Source organism: Mizuhopecten yessoensis, unplaced genomic scaffold (assembly GCF_002113885.1).
Source record: "Mizuhopecten yessoensis strain PY_sf001 unplaced genomic scaffold, ASM211388v2 scaffold11131, whole genome shotgun sequence".
Lineage (NCBI taxonomy): Eukaryota > Metazoa > Mollusca > Bivalvia > Pectinida > Pectinidae > Mizuhopecten > Mizuhopecten yessoensis.
Window position 1 is genome coordinate 1,212,237 of NW_018408895.1, and position 19,491 is coordinate 1,231,727.

The following is a 19,491-nucleotide window of genomic DNA, read 5'->3' on the forward strand; positions in this document are numbered from 1 at the left end:
GACAAGATCGATAACCGCTATTATCGGACCATAATTTGTGGAGTTATGCCCCTTTATGGACTTGTCGAAACAGTGTCCGCTCGATATCTCAAGTTATTATTAACGGATTATCTTCAAACTTCACAACAAGGTTAATGACCATGAAACCACGGACATGTTCGATAACCGCCATTATCCGACCGTAATTACTGGAGTTATTACCCTTGGTTTCATTAATGCGATGCATGCGTTCCATGATGTTGTATTGCACTCATTGATCTACCAGTTATGTTGGATGATTTCTCTTTTAATATCAATTACTCACAAATACTTCATATATTTCAATCATACAAACAACTGCTCATTCAATGTGTGACGGGCGTATTATATACCGCTCGCGGTAACCTTGTGTATGCTATTATAAAGCAAAGTTGTTCAGAACTTAACACGGAGTCAACTGTCCAAAGGTCAAGGTTACGGGTTCCAAAGGTTTAGGTTCAAGGTCAAGTTATGTATTTTATTATTTTTCACTGCTGAACATTTTGTTATGATATTATGAAGCAAAGTTGGTCGGAATTGAAGAATGAGTCAACTGACCAAAGATCAGGGTCACTGGGTTAAAGGTCAAGGTCATTTGGGTTCAAAGGTCAAAGACAAAGTGGATCTCTTACTTTCCTGGCTCTTGATGGGGGAGGTATTTAAGGTGAAATAAATCAAATCAAAGCTAACAAATGAGTATTGCACCGGTATTTACATTTCTGTTAGCCCAGCAAATATGGAAGTGGAAGGAAACAAGACTCACAGCATAGTACATGTAAAATGTATATTTTGCTTGCTTGCGATTTTTTTTGAAGTCCAAATGGCAAACGACAAGCTCAGCTATATGGGCAGATTGCTTCTTGATGATTATGGGGGATATATTGCCACAAGACGGGGCCCTTACTGACCTGTCAGTGTTCTAGTTTCACCTACGTTGACCAAATTTGCTAAAGTTTTAATGTATCTTGGTAAGTAGGAGTGTCGAATTCTAAATTCGGGTCTCGTGCCCCACTATATAAAGCGATATGGCTCTTTGTTAATTTTTATACTGGAGTTTTTCTATCGGCTAATAAGGGGAAGACATATGTTTTTGTGAACAAAAACAAAATTCTAGTTAATTATGAACTATTTCAAAAAAGATTTCTAGGTTTGGGATTATCATTATAGATGCCACAAATGTATCTAGTAAGAATGGCCTCCAGTATACCACATGCTTAATGGAAGTTGTATATTCAATGTAATTGTCACCAAAATAAAATGCCACCGAGATCAAGTTGCCTTTCAAATGTCACTGTATTATATTCTCCCTGGTAGCTTCTTAATCAAATCACTCAACATTGTGAACTTTTCTATTGTAAATAAAACTCTTTAGACCATACTTTTAACAGAGAAATCAAACATTGGATTTCTATCATTTTTCCCACTACTTCTTGTTAAAATAGGTTTCATCCCTGATCTACTGATTTCATCGACATTAACATTTCCATTATAGAGAAAGTCCTGCCATATCAACCTATTGGAGCCATCTTAAGATGTTTCAATATGCATTTTTAAGATAATCAAACTGGGTGTAATGTGCAGTTTACTGCTGAAAGAGGAGATAAAATCAGGTGTTTAAATGTGAACACATGGAATCAATTGATCTCAGGTTTTAATTGATTGCCCAGAATGTGACAAGTAAAAAAAATACTATTGATCTCCGTGAACATTACTTAGTTAGTATTGTATTGATGTGTCACTGGAGAAGTGTGTTTAGTGACATCAGATTCTTAACAAGGATAGATGTTACTGTAGCATTGACATCCGATTATGTATGGTCACTGTGACATTGACCTCAGAGTGTAAAGAGGTCACTGTGACACTGATATCAGATTATGTATGGTCACTGTGACATTGATATCAGATTATGTATGGTCACTGATAATGACCTCAGATTGTGAAAAAGGTCACTGTGAAATTGACATCTGATTATGTATGGTCACTGTGACATTGACCTTAGAGTGTAAAGAGGTCACTATGACACTGATATCAGATTATGTATGGTCACTGTGACATTGACCTTAGAGTGTAAAGAGGTCACTATGACATTGATATCAGATTATGTAGTGGTCACTGTGACATTGACCTCAGATTGTAAAAAAGGTCACTTTGACATTGACATCAGAATGTAAAGAAATCACTGTGACATTGACATCAGATTGTATAGAGGTCACTGTGACATTGACATCAGAATGTAAAGAAATCATTGTGACATTGACCTCAGATTGTAAAAAAAGGATATATTAACATTGACATCAGATTATGTATGGTCACTGACATTGACCTCAGATTGTAAAAAAAGGATATATTAACATGGAGATCAGATTATGTATGGTCACTGTGACATTGACCGCAGAGTGTAAAAGAACCTTTATTTCATTGCCATTATCTTTTTTAGTGGTCACTGGAACATTAACATACCTGTGTGCAAATGTCACTTGCATCGACCTTTGTGTGTGCAAGTGTTAGTCTGACATTGATCCCAGAGTGTAAATAGGTCACTGGGTCATTGACCTCAGATTATGTAGAGGTCACTGTGACACAGGATGACCTCAGAGTTTGATGGTACCATGTGACACAGGATGACATCAGAGTTAGAAGGTACCATGTGACACAGGATGACCTCGGAGATCTATGGTACCATTTGACACAGGATGACATCAGAGATCTATGGTACCATGTGACACAGTATGACCTCGGAGATCTATGGTACCATGTGACACAGGATGACCTCAGAGATCTATGGTGCCATGTGACACAGGATGACCTCAGAGTTGGATTGTACCATGTGACACAGGATGATACTTGTATGTTGTACATACTCTTGACTGTTGTTTGGTCATTTTACAAATAAGTTTTACATTGAAATGACTCATGAACAGTGTTCCTGTGTAATCAATTGCCTAGCATTTTATTTGTCAATTCTAGCAAATATTGTAAATGGTCATGAATTCGAAGACTAGAATGAGATGGAGTTGATTATTCTCTGGAGACAATTTCATGTGGAGAGTACTTTATGGAATCACTAACCCACCATCCATTGATTAGGAATGCTATCCTCCACCTCGTTACATACAGCTCTGCCACAGTTACATGCATTGGGTAAATACTCGTGTCTACAAATTATTTCATTCCTTTAATTCAACATTTGGAAAAACTGTCCTAGACGCATGTCTCTCCCCTGGGAATCTGTAAGTTATTGCTGAGGTAACTTTTCAGAGCTTGCATTAAAGTTTGACATGCAGTTTAGCTGTCAAAATGTTATGTAAGAAATATTTGTCATTCTAAAATTTTAATGATATTTAATGGTTTTACTCAGCATGGCTGTTCAAAAACTTTGTGATTGTGTGTAAAAGCATTTCCTACTCTGACAGATCCAATAAATATACAACCTAGATTTAAGTGCTGCAATTATAGAGAGGTTGACATGCAAGGTAAAAGTTGCATACTTCACAATCCTAAAGCAATTCACTTTAAATTTGTAGCCATGGTCAAATGTGTGCATGCAGACAATGGTGAATGTGGATGTGGGTTTATACCTGTAGATATTGGTTTACACCTTAAGGTATTGGTTTACACCTTAAGGTATTGGTTTACACCTGTAGATATTGGTTTACACCTGTAGATAAAGGATTACACCTGTAGATATTGCTTTACACCTGTAGATATTGCTTTACACCTGTAGATATAGGATAACACCTGTAGATATTGGTTTACACCTATAGATATTGGTTTACATCTGTAGATATGGGATTGTACCTGCAGATAAGGACTGACAGATGTGTTTACTCCCTTTGATATTTACAATTTATTCAAATGATTGCTTGGAAGCATCCCTAGGAGGTGGGGCTGAGGGCCAGGGCCCAAAAGGGGTTATTTATCCATATTGTTTTAAACGACTTCTCTGGAACAAAGTGATTGATATCAACCATATTTGGCTGAAAGCATTCTCAGGTGGTTTCAAATTTTACTTTGACATTATCGATATCCCCACCCTATAAGCATGTATACAATTGAGCATCAAGAAACAAACACAATCGTGACATAAGGATTGATCTTGAGGTCTGGCTCCACCCCTAGGAACTTAATTCCTGAGCCATAACTTTAAATGGTTGAGATCCCCACCCAAGAACCTTATAAACCATCGTTGGGCATTAAAACATGACCACAATTATGCTTTAAGGATTGATCTTGAGGTCTGGTTCCACCCCTAGGAACTTAATTCTTGAGCCATAACTTTAAATGGTTGATATCCCCACCCAAGAACCAAATAAACCATCGCTGGGCATTAAAACAGGACCACAATTATGCTATAAGTATTGATCTTGAGGTCTGGTTCCACCCCTAGGAACTTTATTCCTGAGCCATAACTTTAAATGGTTGAGAACCCCACCCAAGAACCATCTAATCCATCGCTGGGCATTAAAACATGACCACAATTATGCTATAAGGATTGATCTTGAGGTCTGGCTCCACCCCTAGGAACTTAATTCTTGAGCCATAACTTTAAATGGTTGAGATCCCCACCCAAGAACCATATAAACCATCGCTGGGCATTAAAACATGACCACAATTATGCTATAAGGATTGATCTTGAGGTCTGGCCCCACCCCTAGGGACTTAATTCCTGAGCCATAACTTTGAAATGGTTGAGATCCCCACCCTAGAACCATATAAACCATTGCTGGGCATCAAGATGCGAACACAATTATGATATTAGGATTGGTCCTGAGGTCAGGCCCTACCCCTAGGGACTTAATTCTTGGGTCATAACTTTGAAATGATTGAGATCCCCACCACATCACCATATATACACTGTACCATTGCTTGGCATTGAGAGACCAAAACCATCATGATATTATTAGTGACCCTTGTGTCTGGCCCAACTCATAGGGACAAAATTCTTGGGTCATAACTTTGAAATGGATGAGATCCCAAACCCATAGCGAAACAGGTCCCCTGGGCCTCTTGTTTAGCTGATTGAATTAGTACAGGATATGTTTACAGGCATAACAAAGAACTTGTCTGTAAATGTTCTAGCTTAACTCAATTTTCTATTTACCTTGATATATATGGAGGCATGTTTTATCCCATTTTTCGTCACCTTTTGCCTTTTGTTAATTTCAGGACAGTGTGGCGCGGGAAGTGGAATCAATGCAAGGTAATTAGATATACCAGTAATTATTGGGCACCACTGTCTATTTATTCACGATGATACACTATTTGTCATGGGGTAACAAGTCTGTAGTTTTCAAAGTTCAGGACCACTTAAAATGTTGGTTTTAAGGTAGATCTGTGATAGTAAAGGAGGCTTTGGTAGAGGTCACTGACTCAATAATTAGAAACATAAATGACTTTGAGATGTGACTTATGAGACTTTGGAGTTATCTAACCTTTGTACTAAATCTACCTGTGTTACAGAAGTGTCAGAGGTGCCGACCAAATGTGTATCCGCCACCGTTACACTCGACATCAACGCCAACATTCAGTATATCGACTTCGAGGGTCGATCTGACGGAGAATCCATCAAGAAAATTTTGAGTCAGATCAAACCTAGGCAGCTGGTAAGTTGGGTCCAGGATAAAGAGTCCCACAGGCTATTACAGTACACAAGTCATGGAGATACAATAAGTCCTAGTATTTATCCCCAGTGTCACCTTTACAAGCAGTTTAATGATACTATGTACTTACCATATTTATTCTGTAAGAGAAATTTTATATAGATGCTCAAACCTTGTTGACTAATTTCCTATCTCAACCTTTCTTTGTAAACTTTATTTATTTTACAACATTTATGAAAATGCACAGAGGGTCTTAATGTAGAAAAAACTCAATGTTACAACACATTGTAACTTGAGGAAACTTGAGTCCACGGAAAACCCCCATGTTGTTGGGCAGGTGATCCAGTACCTTTTTACGTCAGATTGGGGAGTTAAACCTTGGCCATCTCAGTGAAATGCAAGTATGCTATCCACTGCGCCACACAACCTTTCTAGGGTAACAATACTTCTGTGACATTGTCCAGTTTTGTTGAGTAAATACTAACCTTAGTCAGTTTAAATATGTTGACCTTCCTAATTAATCTGGGAATTTGTAACCTACTTTTATACACCTGTCCAGAAACTGACCGTGTCCAGTTTTAATATTAAACTTTACAGATACTTGTGTGAGCCGAGACCTTTTTTGATCTAATTACCTTGATCTTTTGACCTTTACAGAATTACTTTACAAGCTGTGACCTTGTCAAATTTTAGTACTTGACCTCTGAACTTTTCTAGATTCTAGTGCGAGCTGTGACAGAGGCTACTGATTCCCTGGCAGACTACTGTCGCAAGCTTGAGGGCATGGTCCAAGGCAAGATCTTCACCCCCAAAGTGGGCGAGATTGTGGATGTGACCAGGGAGAGCCACATCTACCAGGTACGTTACCATGGTAACACAATGTGCATGTTGTTATCCCTACAATGTTTGTACGGACGTCGTTAATAGGGTACATGGGGACTTATTATATTAATATGGCACAAACAAAGTTTGATTCCTTTGATTTTGCAGGATTTGTTGGGTGTAAAAATTATGTTAAAAATCATAACCAGTGACTTCAAACTTTTCGGTCAGTAATTATATTTATATACATGTAACTCTGGTAACCTCTTGTTACACATGTATGTGTGTCTGGTAGTAACCTCTTGTTCCACATGTATGTGTGTCTGGTGGTAACCTCTTGTTACACATGTATGTGTGTATGGTGGTAACTTCTTGTTACACATGTATGTGCGTCTGGTGGTAACCTCTTGTTACACATGTATGTGTATCTGGGAGTAACCTCTTGTTACACATGTATGTGTATCTGGTAGTAACCTCTTGTTACACATGTATTTGTGTCTGGTGGTAACCTCTTGTTACACATGTATGTGTATCTGGGAGTAACCTCTTGTTACACATGTATGTGTATCTGGGAGTAACCTCTTGTTACACATGTATGTGTGTATGGTGGTAACTTCTTGTTACACATGTATGTGCGTCTGGTGGTAACCTCTTGTTACACATGTATGTGTGTCTGCTGGAAACTTCTTGTTACACATGTATGTGTGTCTGAAGGACATAAAAGAGAAATCTTGAAATATTGGTAATATTTTTATCAGGACAATTCCATTCTAAACTTATCAGGACATTCCCATTCTAAACTGACCACACAGCCTCTTAATATTTACTTAATATTTGTATCAGGACAGTCCATTCTAAACTTATCAGGACATTCCCATTCTAAACTGACCACACAGCCTCTTGATATTTACTTAATATTTGTATTGTGTCTGGTGGTAACTTCTTGTTACACATGTATGTGCGTCTGGTGGTAACCTCTTGTTACACATGTATGTGTGTATGGTGGTAACTTCTTGTTACACATGTATGTGCGTCTGGTGGTAACCTCTTGTTACACATGTATGTGTGTATGGTGGTAACTTCTTGTTACACATGTATGTGCGTCTGGTGGTAACCTCTTGTTACACATGTATGTGTATCTGGGAGTAACCTCTTGTTACACATGTATGTGTATCTGGGAGTAACCTCTTGTTACACATGTATGTGTATCTGGTGGTAACCTCTTGTTACACATGTATGTGTATCTGGGAGTAACCTCTTGTTACACATGTATGTGTGTATGGTGGTAACTTCTTGTTACACATGTATGTGTGTCTTGTGGTAACTTCTTGTTACACATGTATGTGTGTCTTGTGGTAACTTCTTGTTACACATGTATGTGCGTCTGGTGGTAACCTCTTGTTACACATGTATGTGTGTATGGTGGTAACTTCTTGTTACACATGTATGTGTGTCTTGTGGTAACTTCTTGTTACACATGTATGTGTGTCTGAAGTACATAAAAGAGAAATCTTGAAATATTGGTAATATTTTTATCAGGACAATTCTATTCTAAACTTATCAGGACATTCCCATTCTAAACTGACCACACAGCCTCTTAATATTTACTTAATATTTGTATCAGGACGTTCCATTCTAATCTGACCACACAGCCTCTTGATATTTACTTAATATTTGTATCAGGACATTCCATTCTAAACTTATCAGGACATTCCCACTCTAAACTGACCACACAGCCTCTTGATATTTACTTAATATTTGTATTGTGTCTGGTGGTAACTTCTTGTTACACATGTATGTGTGTCTGAAGTACATAAAAGAGAAATCTTGAAATATTGGTAATATTTTTATCAGGACAATTCCATTCTAAACTTATCAGGACATTCCCATTCTAAACTGACCACACAGCCTCTTGATATTTACTTAATATTTGTATCAGGACATTCCATTCTAAACTTATCAGGACATTCCATTCTAAACTGACCACACAGCCTCTTGATATTTACTTAATATTTTTATCAGGACAATTCCATTCTAAACTGACCACACAGCCTCTTGATATTTACTTAATATTTGTATCAGGACATTCCATTCTAAACTGACCACACAGCCTTTTGATATTTACTGATTTAGTCATACATTGATGCATGATGGACCCTTTATGTGGAAATTAAAGCTGTGTAACATTCGTACCATTTTTCTGAAACCATGCATATTTTCTCAACACATTTATAGCCTCAGTAATTATAATTATGTGTACAGATTGGTCCTTTCCCAGCACGCATTTCTGTATGGCCTTATGTGGCCTCTTTTCTATTATTGCATAGCACACTGATTAGAAAAGCGTTAATATCTATTTTCTCAAGCCCAGAACTAATTCAGAGCAATCACGTTACTCATGAAGGGTTTTGTACATTGAATTCTTATAAGGCTATAATATATTGTGTTTCTCTATTTCTCATATAAAAAAAATAACTTGGATTGTCTGAAGCTTGCTTGGCTTCCTGGCATTGTAATAATTGGCAGGAAATTCCTTTAAGAAATTCATGAACGTCCTTCGTCCTGAATTTCAATAATACATTTTAAATTTTGCTAAGGTGTTGAATGTTCCTTTAGTGTGCTAATTTTAAAATTTTCATCACAGCAACCCTCAGTTGGTTTTAGGTCACCTCAGCCGAAGGATCAAGTGACCTTTTACCTTTGTCACTTTTTCTGTTAACAAAAAAAAAACATTTTTGACATCTTGTTAAGTCGGATAAATCCAAAATTGGTTCAGTACCCAAATCGAATCACTCTTTGCAAAAATACTTTCAAATTAATAAATGTGTCAACATTTAACTTATTACACTAATGTATCCTTATAACACATAGTTATGCATAAGTTTTAGTCTAAAGATGAGGAATTTATAAGTTCAAATAGCATCTGAAGATGTACAATGTATTTCAAACTCAAAACTTGTTTTTGTTTACGTTGTTAAAATATGGCGTATGCGAGGACTAGATTTTGTGTTTTGGACTGTAGTAATAAATTCAGAATATTGAAATACAATGTACTTGTATTCATTCAAATTCCAAACATCATCATAAAATGTTAAAATGCTGACAAAGAAATGTTCATTTGAAGCTCAAAATATTACTAAACTCAAGCTCAAAATATTACTAAACTCAAGCTCAAAATATTACTAAACTCAAGCTGTGATCCACTTTGGTTACTGACATTGCAAAAATACTGGAAACACTAACTGGTGACATCAGTGTTCTATAAATATCTCAGGTGAGACCTTGGTGTGTATTTCGTTGGTAAGAACACCACTCAATATTCTTCTTTTGACAAACTATTAACTTATATAATTGATCAGCTGAATTTTCAATGAATGCAGTAAAAGATGGTGTGTTGATTCATTTTGGGTACTGTCCCTTGTGTGAACAATTACATCAGGTGATACTCTAAACATGACATGACTGTATCAACACACAGCATTAAAAAAATACATTGAAAATAAATTATTTGTGCTCAGGTGAGGCTGAGGGACTACGTGGTCAGTGCACTGGACTTCCAGAAAGCTAAGGACACCGAACTGGCCTGGCTTGAGGGCATGCTGGACATGAGTCAGGGCAAGACTGACACTAGTCCAATGTTTGAGCTGGAGGAAGGCGATCTGTCTGAGGAAGCCAGGGAGAAGAGACTACAACAAGGTAAGCTGATCAAATGAAACATTAGCCTGTCCAACAAATGACATCATAGGAGTGACAAACTACCCCTTAGGTATGAACTACTGGTTTTGTACAAAATTTTGGTGACATTCTAAATTAATGTGATGTTTATCAAAGATCACTTAAAAACAAATGATGGTAGGGGGAATAACTCTTCTTTATTTATTCCGTCTTTGCGTATTGCAGAGTTATCTTCTCTTGTGAGCAGGTATTGATTGGTACGTCATTGGGTTGTGTGAGAAAATTGCGTCGTTTTCTCAAAAATTGATGACGTTACTCTCACAAACAAATGACGTAACAATTAAAACCTGCTCACAAGAGCAGATAACTCTGCAATACGAAAAGACGGAATAGTGTCAATGGAGACAATTGCCCTTTAATGTCAGTCCTGACAATATCCCTGTAATGAATAAGAAAAATATGTCCTAGTCGTGATAATAGATATATTCCCTTTGTAGTGTCAGTGGAAATAACCTCCTTATAGTGTGATTTTGTGAGACACTCATTATCATTTCAATGGAGACTATCTTTCTGTAGTGTCAATGGAGACAACCTCTCTATAGTGTCATAAAGACATTCTCCTGATAGTGTCAGTGGAGACAACCTCTCCATAGTGTTAATGGAGACAATATCACCTTATAGTGTCACTAGAGACAATCTCTGTAGTGTCAATCATGACGATCTCTTTTTAGTGTCAATGAAGACAATCTCTGTGTAGTGTCATTCATTACAGTCTCCTTATAGTGTCAATCATTACAATCTCCGTATAGTGTCAATGGAGACAACCTCCCTATAGTGTCGATGGAGACATTTTCCTTATAGTGTCAATCATTACAATCTCTGTATAGTGTCAATGGAGATATTTTCCTTATATTGGCCATAGAGACGATCTCTCTGTAGTGTCAATAGAGACAATATCTTTATAGTGTCATTTGTGACAATATCCTTATAGTGTCAATCATGACAATCTCCTTGTAGTGTCAATAGAGACAACCTCTGGATATAAAACATATACAGCAACAACAACCTTGAAATGCTTTTAGAGGCGATGGAGATGACAATGTATAGACTGTTGGGTCAGTAGACACTAGCTATGTAAGTGGCAATAGAGACTATCTCCCTTTATGAATAATTAACTGATATCCAAAAATTAAATGATTTTGGGACCAAACAGACATTATTTAACTAAACAGGACAGACCAAATTCACATAAAAGTTCCTGATGCTATTATCTATCCATATTGGTCACATACAAAACAATTTCTGACATATTGTGTGGGTTCAGATAATTTAGACAGAGTGACGACAATTAAACTAGTTAGTCCTGGCCTGTATGTTCCTATTGAGTCTGGTTTACCGATAGAAGAGTGAGTAAGGTATTTGATGTAATGTTATTATAAAATGGTCAAATTTAATGCATGTATAAATATAAGCCAATAGCTGTTGGCCGACACAAGATACATTAGGAATGTGCAGCGTACACTTGTTGTTGTGTTAATGGCACTGTTATGTATTTTATTGTAAATTATTCCCGGTTCACATGTACTGCTCATTATAAATGAATTATGCTGCCATTTAAAATTTGAAAATGATTACCAGGACTTGTTTGAAGTGATAATTATATGGGTGTTGTTCTGCTCGGTCTATAAGAATAAATTACATGGCACCATTATTTTTCTACTGTATCCAATTTTGAATTTGTGGGATGGAACAGGTATAATTAGGGATAAAGAGGATACACAGATCGGAACAGGGCCTTTAATTTGATAATTCCGCAAGCTTTTCCATCTATTTCATGTCTTAAGAGTACATTAAAATGTTAACGGAGGAGAGACAGAAAGAGATATAATATAGATTAGCTGGATGTATGGTTATTCCGTGTCACAAGCACCCCACTGCACTTGTATGATCAAATATGTCAGGTGATCATGTAGAGTGGTACAGTGGCATGTGAATGACGAAACATGGCACCTCAATCTGAACAAACTGTTAAACCCAATTGAAGTGTTTTATAACAACCCCCTCCCCACCCATCTCTACCCTTCAAAGTGAGAGGCATGAAGTGTAGTGGCAAGGGGTTAAAGTTCAACTGCTTTTTAGCTCACTTGGTCCGAAGGACCAAGGTTAGCTTATGCGATAACGTGGCATCCTTCTTCTTAACCAATGAATGGAATTCAACCAAAATTGAATGGAAGTGATCTTAGGTGGCGGGATTTCAAAAGTGTACAAATGGAAGGGCTGACCCCCAGGGCATAAATAGGTAATCTGGCCATATTGCTTTGAGTGACTCTTTTTGTAGAATGAAGCGATAGATATCAACAACATTTTGTTGGGAGCATTCTTTAGTGGTTGAGTATTAAAAATTGTACCAGTTGAAGGGCTGACTCCCAGGTCTGAGGGGCATAGCCAAAAAGAGTCTATGATTTGGACAGTATTGAGATCCCCACCCTATAACCGTGTTTACAATTGCTGAGTATATAGATACAAATACACAAACAGTATGCTTTTTAGGATGGCTCCTCGGTCTGGCCCCACCCTTGGATACATAGTCTCTGGGTCATACCTTTGAAACAGATGAGATCCCCACCCCATAACCATATGTAATACTTAAACAACATTGTCATTTAAATATTAGAAATCATTACTTTACTCAAAGAATAATTGATATCTGGAATAGTCTCCCACTAGATGTTATTTCATCTCATAACGTATTTGACTTTGGACGAATTCTGAACATACCTTGAGTCGAAGTATGATCATACAGCATCTTATGTATAGGCTTATGTTTACCACATTGTATTTCAAATTATATTGAAGTGAAATACTCTCAAGGTCATATCTCAAAGTTCAAGTTCTTCACAACAGGTCAAAGGTCAAATCAGTATAATGCTTGTCTGGTCCATAGCTTATGTTTATAATATGCATTGTCAGCACTTTTGATAAGTTTAAAAGAATGTTAAAGTATATTTCAATCAAGCATACACATGTATTAAAAAATATTTTTGTTATTATAATGATTAAACAAAATCTGATCACTTGTATAGCCAAACTCTGTTCATGTTTTTCCGAAATTTAAATGTCTGTTTCATTGACTTGAAAAGAAGAAAGATGTCCGATTGTTTTCTACTTTCATTTTCAATTTGTTTTACAGAGAAAATGGATGAGGAAGAGAAGGCAATGGAAATTGTGCCTACTCTTGAGTCTGTTCAACCACACCAAATAGAGGGGCACAAAGCTGTATTTGTCAACGAACCAAAACTCTCAGACTTCAAACTGGTACTACTACAGGAAGGATTCCAGGCCGAGTTTATAGCTGGGGTCCTCATTTGTAACAGCAGTGTGGCCGTCAAAAGGGTAGGTAACAATTGTATACCCATCTGTAACAGTAGTGTGGCCGTCAAAAGGGTAGGTAATCATTGTATCATCATCGGTAACAGTAGGGTGGCTGTCAAAAGGGTAGGTAACCATTGTATCCTCATCTGTAACAGTAGTGTGGCCGTCAAAAGGGTAGGTTACCATTGTATACCCATCTGTAACAAAAGTGTGGCCGTCAAAAGGGTAGGTAATCATTGTATCATCATCGGTAACAGTAGGGTGGCTGTCAAAAGGGTAGGTAACCATTGTATCCTCATCTGTAACAGTAGTGTGGCCGTCAAAAGGGTAGGTTACCATTGTATACCCATCTGTAACAAAAGTGTGGCCGTCAAAAGGGTAGGTAATCATTGTATCATCATCGGTAACAGTAGGGTGGCTGTCAAAAGGGTAGGTAACCATTGTATCCTCATCTGTAACAGTAGTGTGGCCGTCAAAAGGGTAGGTAACCATTGTATACCCTTCTGTAACAGTAATGTGGCCGTCAAAAGGGTAGGTAACAATTGTATACCCTTCTGTAACAGTAATGTGGCCGTCAAAAGGGTAGGTAATCATTGTATCATCATCGGTAACAGTAGGGTGGCTGTCAAAAGGGTAGGTAACCATTGTATCCTCATCTGTAACAGTAGTGTGGCCGTCAAAAGGGTAGGTTACCATTGTATACCCATCTGTAACAATAGTGTGGCCGTCAAAAGGGTAGGTAACCATTGTATCCTCATCTCCAACCGTAGTGTGGCCTTCAAAAGAGTAGTTAACCATCGTATACCCATCTGTAACAGTAGTGTGGCTGTCAAAAGGGCAGGTAACCATTGTGTCCTCATCTGTAACAGTAGTGCTGCCATCAAAAGGGTAGGTAACCATTGTATACCCATCTGTAACAGTAGTGCTGCCATCAAAAGGGTAGGTAACCATTGTATACCCATCTGTAACAGAAGTGTGGCCTTCAAAAGGGTAGGTAACCATTGTATACCCATCTGTAACAGTAGTGCTGCCATCAAAAGGGTAGGTAACCATTGTATACCGATCTGTAACAGAAGTGTGGCCTTCAAAAGGGTAGGTTACCATTGTATACCCATCTGAAACAGTAGTGTGGCCTTCAAAAGAGTAGTTAACCATCGTATACCCATCTGTAACAGTAGTGTGGCTGTTAAAAGGGCAGGTAACCATTGTATACCCATCTGTAACAGTAGTGCTGCCATCAAAAGGGTAGGTAACCATTGTATACCCATCTGTAACAGTAGTGCTGCCATCAAAAGGGTAGGTAACCATTGTATACCCATCTGTAACAGAAGTGTGGCCTTCAAAAGGGTAGGTAACCATTGTATACCCATCTGTAACAGTAGTGTGGCCTTCAAAAGGGTAGGTAACCATTGTATACCCATCTGTAACAGTAGTGTGGCCTTCAAAAGGGTAGGTAACCATTGTATACCCATCTGTAACAGTAGTGTGGCCTTCAAAAGGGTAGGTAACCATTGTATACCCATCTGTAACAGTAGTGTGGCCTTCAAAAGGGTAGGTAACCATTGTATACCCATCTGTAACAGTAGTGTGGCCTTCAAAAGGGTAGGTAACCATTGTATACCCATCTGTAACAGTAGTGTGGCCTTCAAAAGGGTAGGTAACCATTGTATACCCATCTGTAACAGTAGTGTGGCTGTCAAAATTGTAGGTAACCATTGTATCCTCATCTGTAAAAGTAGTGAGGCCATCAAAAGGGTAGGTAACCATTGTATACCCATCTGTAACAGGAGTGGGGCCTTCAAAAGTGGAGGGAACCATTGTATCCTTATCTGTAACAGTAGGGTGGCCGTCAAAAGGGTAGGTAACCATTTTATCAGCATCTGTAACAGTAGTGTGGCTGTCAAAAGGCTAGGTAACCATTGTATCCTTATCTGTAACAGTAGGGTGGCCGTCAAAAGGGTAGGTAACCATTGTATACCCATCTGTAACAGTAGTGTGGCCGTCAAAAGGGTAGGTAACCATTTTATCAGCATCTGTTACAGTAGTGTGGCTGTCAAAAGGGTAGGTAACCATTGTGTCCTCATCTGTAACAGTAGTGTGGCTGTCAAAAGGGTAGGTAACCATTGTATACCCATCTGTAACAGTATTGCGGCTGTCAAAAGGGTAGGTAACCATTGTATCCTCATCTGTAACAGTAGTGCGGCCGTCAAAAGGGTAGGTAACCATTGTATCCTTATCTGTAACAGTAGTGTGGCTGTCAAAAGGGTAGGTAACCATTATATCATCTGTAACAGTAGTGTGGCCATCAAAAGGGGAGGTTACCCTTAATCCTCTTGTATAACAGTAGTGTGACCATCAAAGGGAGGTAACCATTGTGTAATCCAAGTTTAACCTTACAGCTTTCTGTTACATAGATTAAATTTTCTTCTGAGTTCACGCCTACCTGTTGTGTCCAGAAAGCTTGTGGTCTTGTCTACTGTTTATAATGACAGCCTGTCCAGAAAGCCTATAGCCTTGTCTACTGTGTATGATGACAGCCTATCCAGATAGCTTGTAGCCTTGTCTACTGTTTATAATGACAGCCTGTCCAGAAAGCCTATAGCCTTGTTTACTGTGTATAATGACAGCCTATCCATATAGCTTGTACCCTTGTCTACTGTGTATGATGACAGCCTGTCCAAATACTCCTAGCCTTGTCTACCGTGTATGATGACAGCCTGTCCAGATAGCCTGTAGCCTTGTCTACTGTGTATGATGAAAGCCTATCCATATAGCTTGTAGCCTTGTTTACTGTGCTTGATGACAGCCTGTCCAGAAAGCCTGTAGCCTTGTCTACTGTGTATGATGACAGAATAACCTGTAGCCTTGTCTACTGTGTATGATGACAGCCTGTCCAGATAGCCTGTAGCCTTGTCTTCTGTGTATCATGACAGCCTGTCCAGAAAGCTTGTATCCTGTTTGACGGGTACCAGGCTGACACTTAAGTAATTTGGTTTAAGTTTATGTTTAGTCTCTGCTTTAATTAAATGGACAATACTACAAGTTAATTGGAAACGGCTGAAAGTTAACTGGACCATGCAGTGATCAGTGATTTCTTGATATAATATCAATCACCACTGATGCAAATTTAATTTCATTATGCATGTTTTTCTTTTTTAGAGTCCTCTCTCATGGGTGATTTAAAACAAAAAACAAAAAAAAAACTAAATGTTGTAAAAGTATTTTACATGACGAGATGAGACCAGATGAACACGGCCTTTTAAACTTGACATCTAAAACTATTAACATCAACAGGAGACAAATGTCAGGAAATATCTGGTTCCATTTTTGTTCTCAACCTTCATATTTTTTGTGTTTAATGTCATTTTGAGAATGACCCCAAGGAATGATTAAAGTGAATTGTTTCTTTGTCACGCGACCTGAATGTTGGTTACGTTGATGTGATCAGGTGTTAGCAGTACTGAAGAGATTAAAACTAAACAAAAACCTCAAAGATTGCAAAAATTCTTGAAAAAACAATGAACATTTCAGACATGACAATACAAATATGGCCTTTATATATAAAGCCTTTAGAACAGGTACAGAAAAGTAGCAAATGGATTTACGGGACATCATGAGAATTTAAGTAAAGTATGAGTCTAACAGGTGATGATATGCCTGTGAGCGAGTACGAACGACATTAGAATGAGAGTCGGAGCTGTGTTAGATGATCGAGTACAAACAACATTAGGATTGAGTTGGAGGTGCATTAGATGAGCGAGTACAAAGGACATTAGGATTGAGTCGGAGGTGTGTTAGATGAGCGAGTACAAAGGACATTAGGATTGAGTCGGAGGTGTGTTAGATGAGCGAGTACAAAGGACATTAGGATTGAGTCGGAGGTGTGTTAGATGAGCGAGTACAAAGGACATTAGGATTGAGTCGGAGGTGTGTTAGATGAGCGAGTACAAACGACATTAGGATTGAGTCGGAGGTGTGTTAGATGAGTGAGTGCAAATGACATTAGGATTGAGTCCTTTGCTTCTGTAATCGGTCTTTTGGGTCGTGTTTTTATAAGTATTTGATTTCCTTTCATTTTTAGTAAGGGTTTTAATTAAATTTCATTGGAAGAAAATCAGGAGTTTTTGTTTGATGATGACTTGATTACTCAACAAATTTAAACACAGTAATTGCATTTCCTTTTTTTTTCTTTTTTTTTTAACAAGATGAAAATAAATCCTTTTTCTCTCTGTCACTGTTTCATCTGATCCTGTCATTATTCAGACCTTGAACTAAGCTTCATATGAAACATGTTGGCAACTTCAAAGAGATATACATGTAGATTGAGGCACGATTCGAGGTTGCCCTATCGTTAATTCCTTCCAGATTAAGGAAACAAATATGCAACAAAATATTATTTTCAGTTCTGGTCCAACATCTACTGTTACAGTGTTCATTGATTGTGCTATCTTTCTTTATCATTTCAGAATGAAGCAGGTAAAATTCAGCTGGAGGGGTCCATTTGTGAAGACTTTTACAAAATACGGGAGTTACTGTATAACCAATATGCCATTGTATAGAGCTGAAATGCTGTTTGTGTCACCCAATAAGCTGCAATGTAGAACATTTTATTGCCAATATGTCTGGATAAGGAACTGAAATGCTGTTTGTGTCATCAATAAGCTGCAACGTAGAACATTTTGTTGCCAATGTGTCTGGATAAAGAACTGAAATGTTGTGTGTGTCATCAATAAGCTGCAATGTAGAACATTTTATTGCCAATATGTCTGGATAAAGAACTGAAATGCTGTTTGTGTCATCAATAAGCTGCAATGTAGAACATTTCATTGCCAATATGTCTGGATAAGGAACTGAAATGCTGTTTGTGTCACCCAATAAGCTGCAATGTAGAACATTTTATTGCCAATATGTCTGAATAAAGAACTGAAATGCTGTTTGTGTCACCCAATAAGCTGCAATGTAGAACATTTTATTGCCAGTATGTCTGGATAAAGAACTGAAATGCTGTTTGGGTCATTAACTCATTCACCCCTGAAGACACATTTCAGCTCTTCAAATTCAAAGGTTGGAATAGTTCATTATGAAATTTCAGGGGTGAATGAGTTAATAAGCCATGGTAGTGAACTGTTTTGTGTCATTCTGTAGATTATATATAACAGATAATGAGAGCAAAGTAATCGGAAATAGTAGTGTTTTAATGTGAGACAAGCTTAATGTAGAACAGCGTGGAATAAGATCCAAGATGTTTAACATTTTCAAAGAATTATGTACAGCCCAGTTCCAGCAAATATTTGGCCAAGTGTTTATTTTTGATGAAAGAAACACATTATCTTTAGCTTCTCTTAGATTCCATCCTTTGAGGGACGACTTCGGTTTTTATTGTATGAGGGACAAGTCGGATATGATCAGAAATATCATGTGTTGTTAATATGTGTTCTGGTGAGTATAAACATTGCATGTTGTATTGTCATACATACATTGTATCATCCTCATCATCATCCATTAAACTCAATAGTTGAATTCACCTGTTGTCTTGTTGTTGATGATAAAAAGATGAAGGACTATAAACAGCAGACATTGTGAGAGTTATATTCCTAGGTACCAATACAGTGTGTGCCATTCCTTATTGTCCGTATAGATTGTATATAGATTGTACTTTATCAACCAACTAACTCTATTATATACATTAGGTAAGTGTTCTTAATATTATGTTATTTTACCTAAGTTGCTTATCAGTTGAATGCATTGTGTACATGTACTCCCTATTCAGTTGTGACTGCTTAAAAAATTAAAGTCAAAATAATGCTACAAATGTACGTAGCAGACAGTGCCATTGTTCCATATAACGGTGACTAAACCTCATGAGAGGTAGAGTACAATGATACCTAATTTGATGGTCACGTGCTTGACAAAAGCTCGTAACATAAGTTTACAACTCCTGTTTGTGTTCAAAACAAACTGAGCCTTTATCATTCATACCAAACTGATGAACCTTATTCCGAAA

At 37.7% G+C, this 19,491-nt stretch overlaps 1 protein-coding gene across 1 annotated transcript in view; it reads left to right on the top strand.

Annotated features, from left to right (window-relative positions):
• The window catches only part of LOC110466325 (cleavage and polyadenylation specificity factor subunit 2-like), a 202,499-nt gene extending 183,488 nt beyond the window's left edge, over positions 1–19,011 (top strand). The window contains exons 15-20 of the mRNA XM_021522743.1: positions 5,185–5,218; positions 5,479–5,621; positions 6,336–6,476; positions 9,959–10,136; positions 13,306–13,508; positions 17,954–19,011. Of these exons, the coding sequence (XP_021378418.1) occupies positions 5,185–5,218; positions 5,479–5,621; positions 6,336–6,476; positions 9,959–10,136; positions 13,306–13,508; positions 17,954–18,046 (792 nt within the window). The 3' untranslated portion in view covers positions 18,047–19,011. The remainder of the gene's footprint in view (positions 1–5,184; positions 5,219–5,478; positions 5,622–6,335; positions 6,477–9,958; positions 10,137–13,305; positions 13,509–17,953) is intronic.
• The last annotated feature ends 480 nt before the right edge of the window (positions 19,012–19,491 follow it).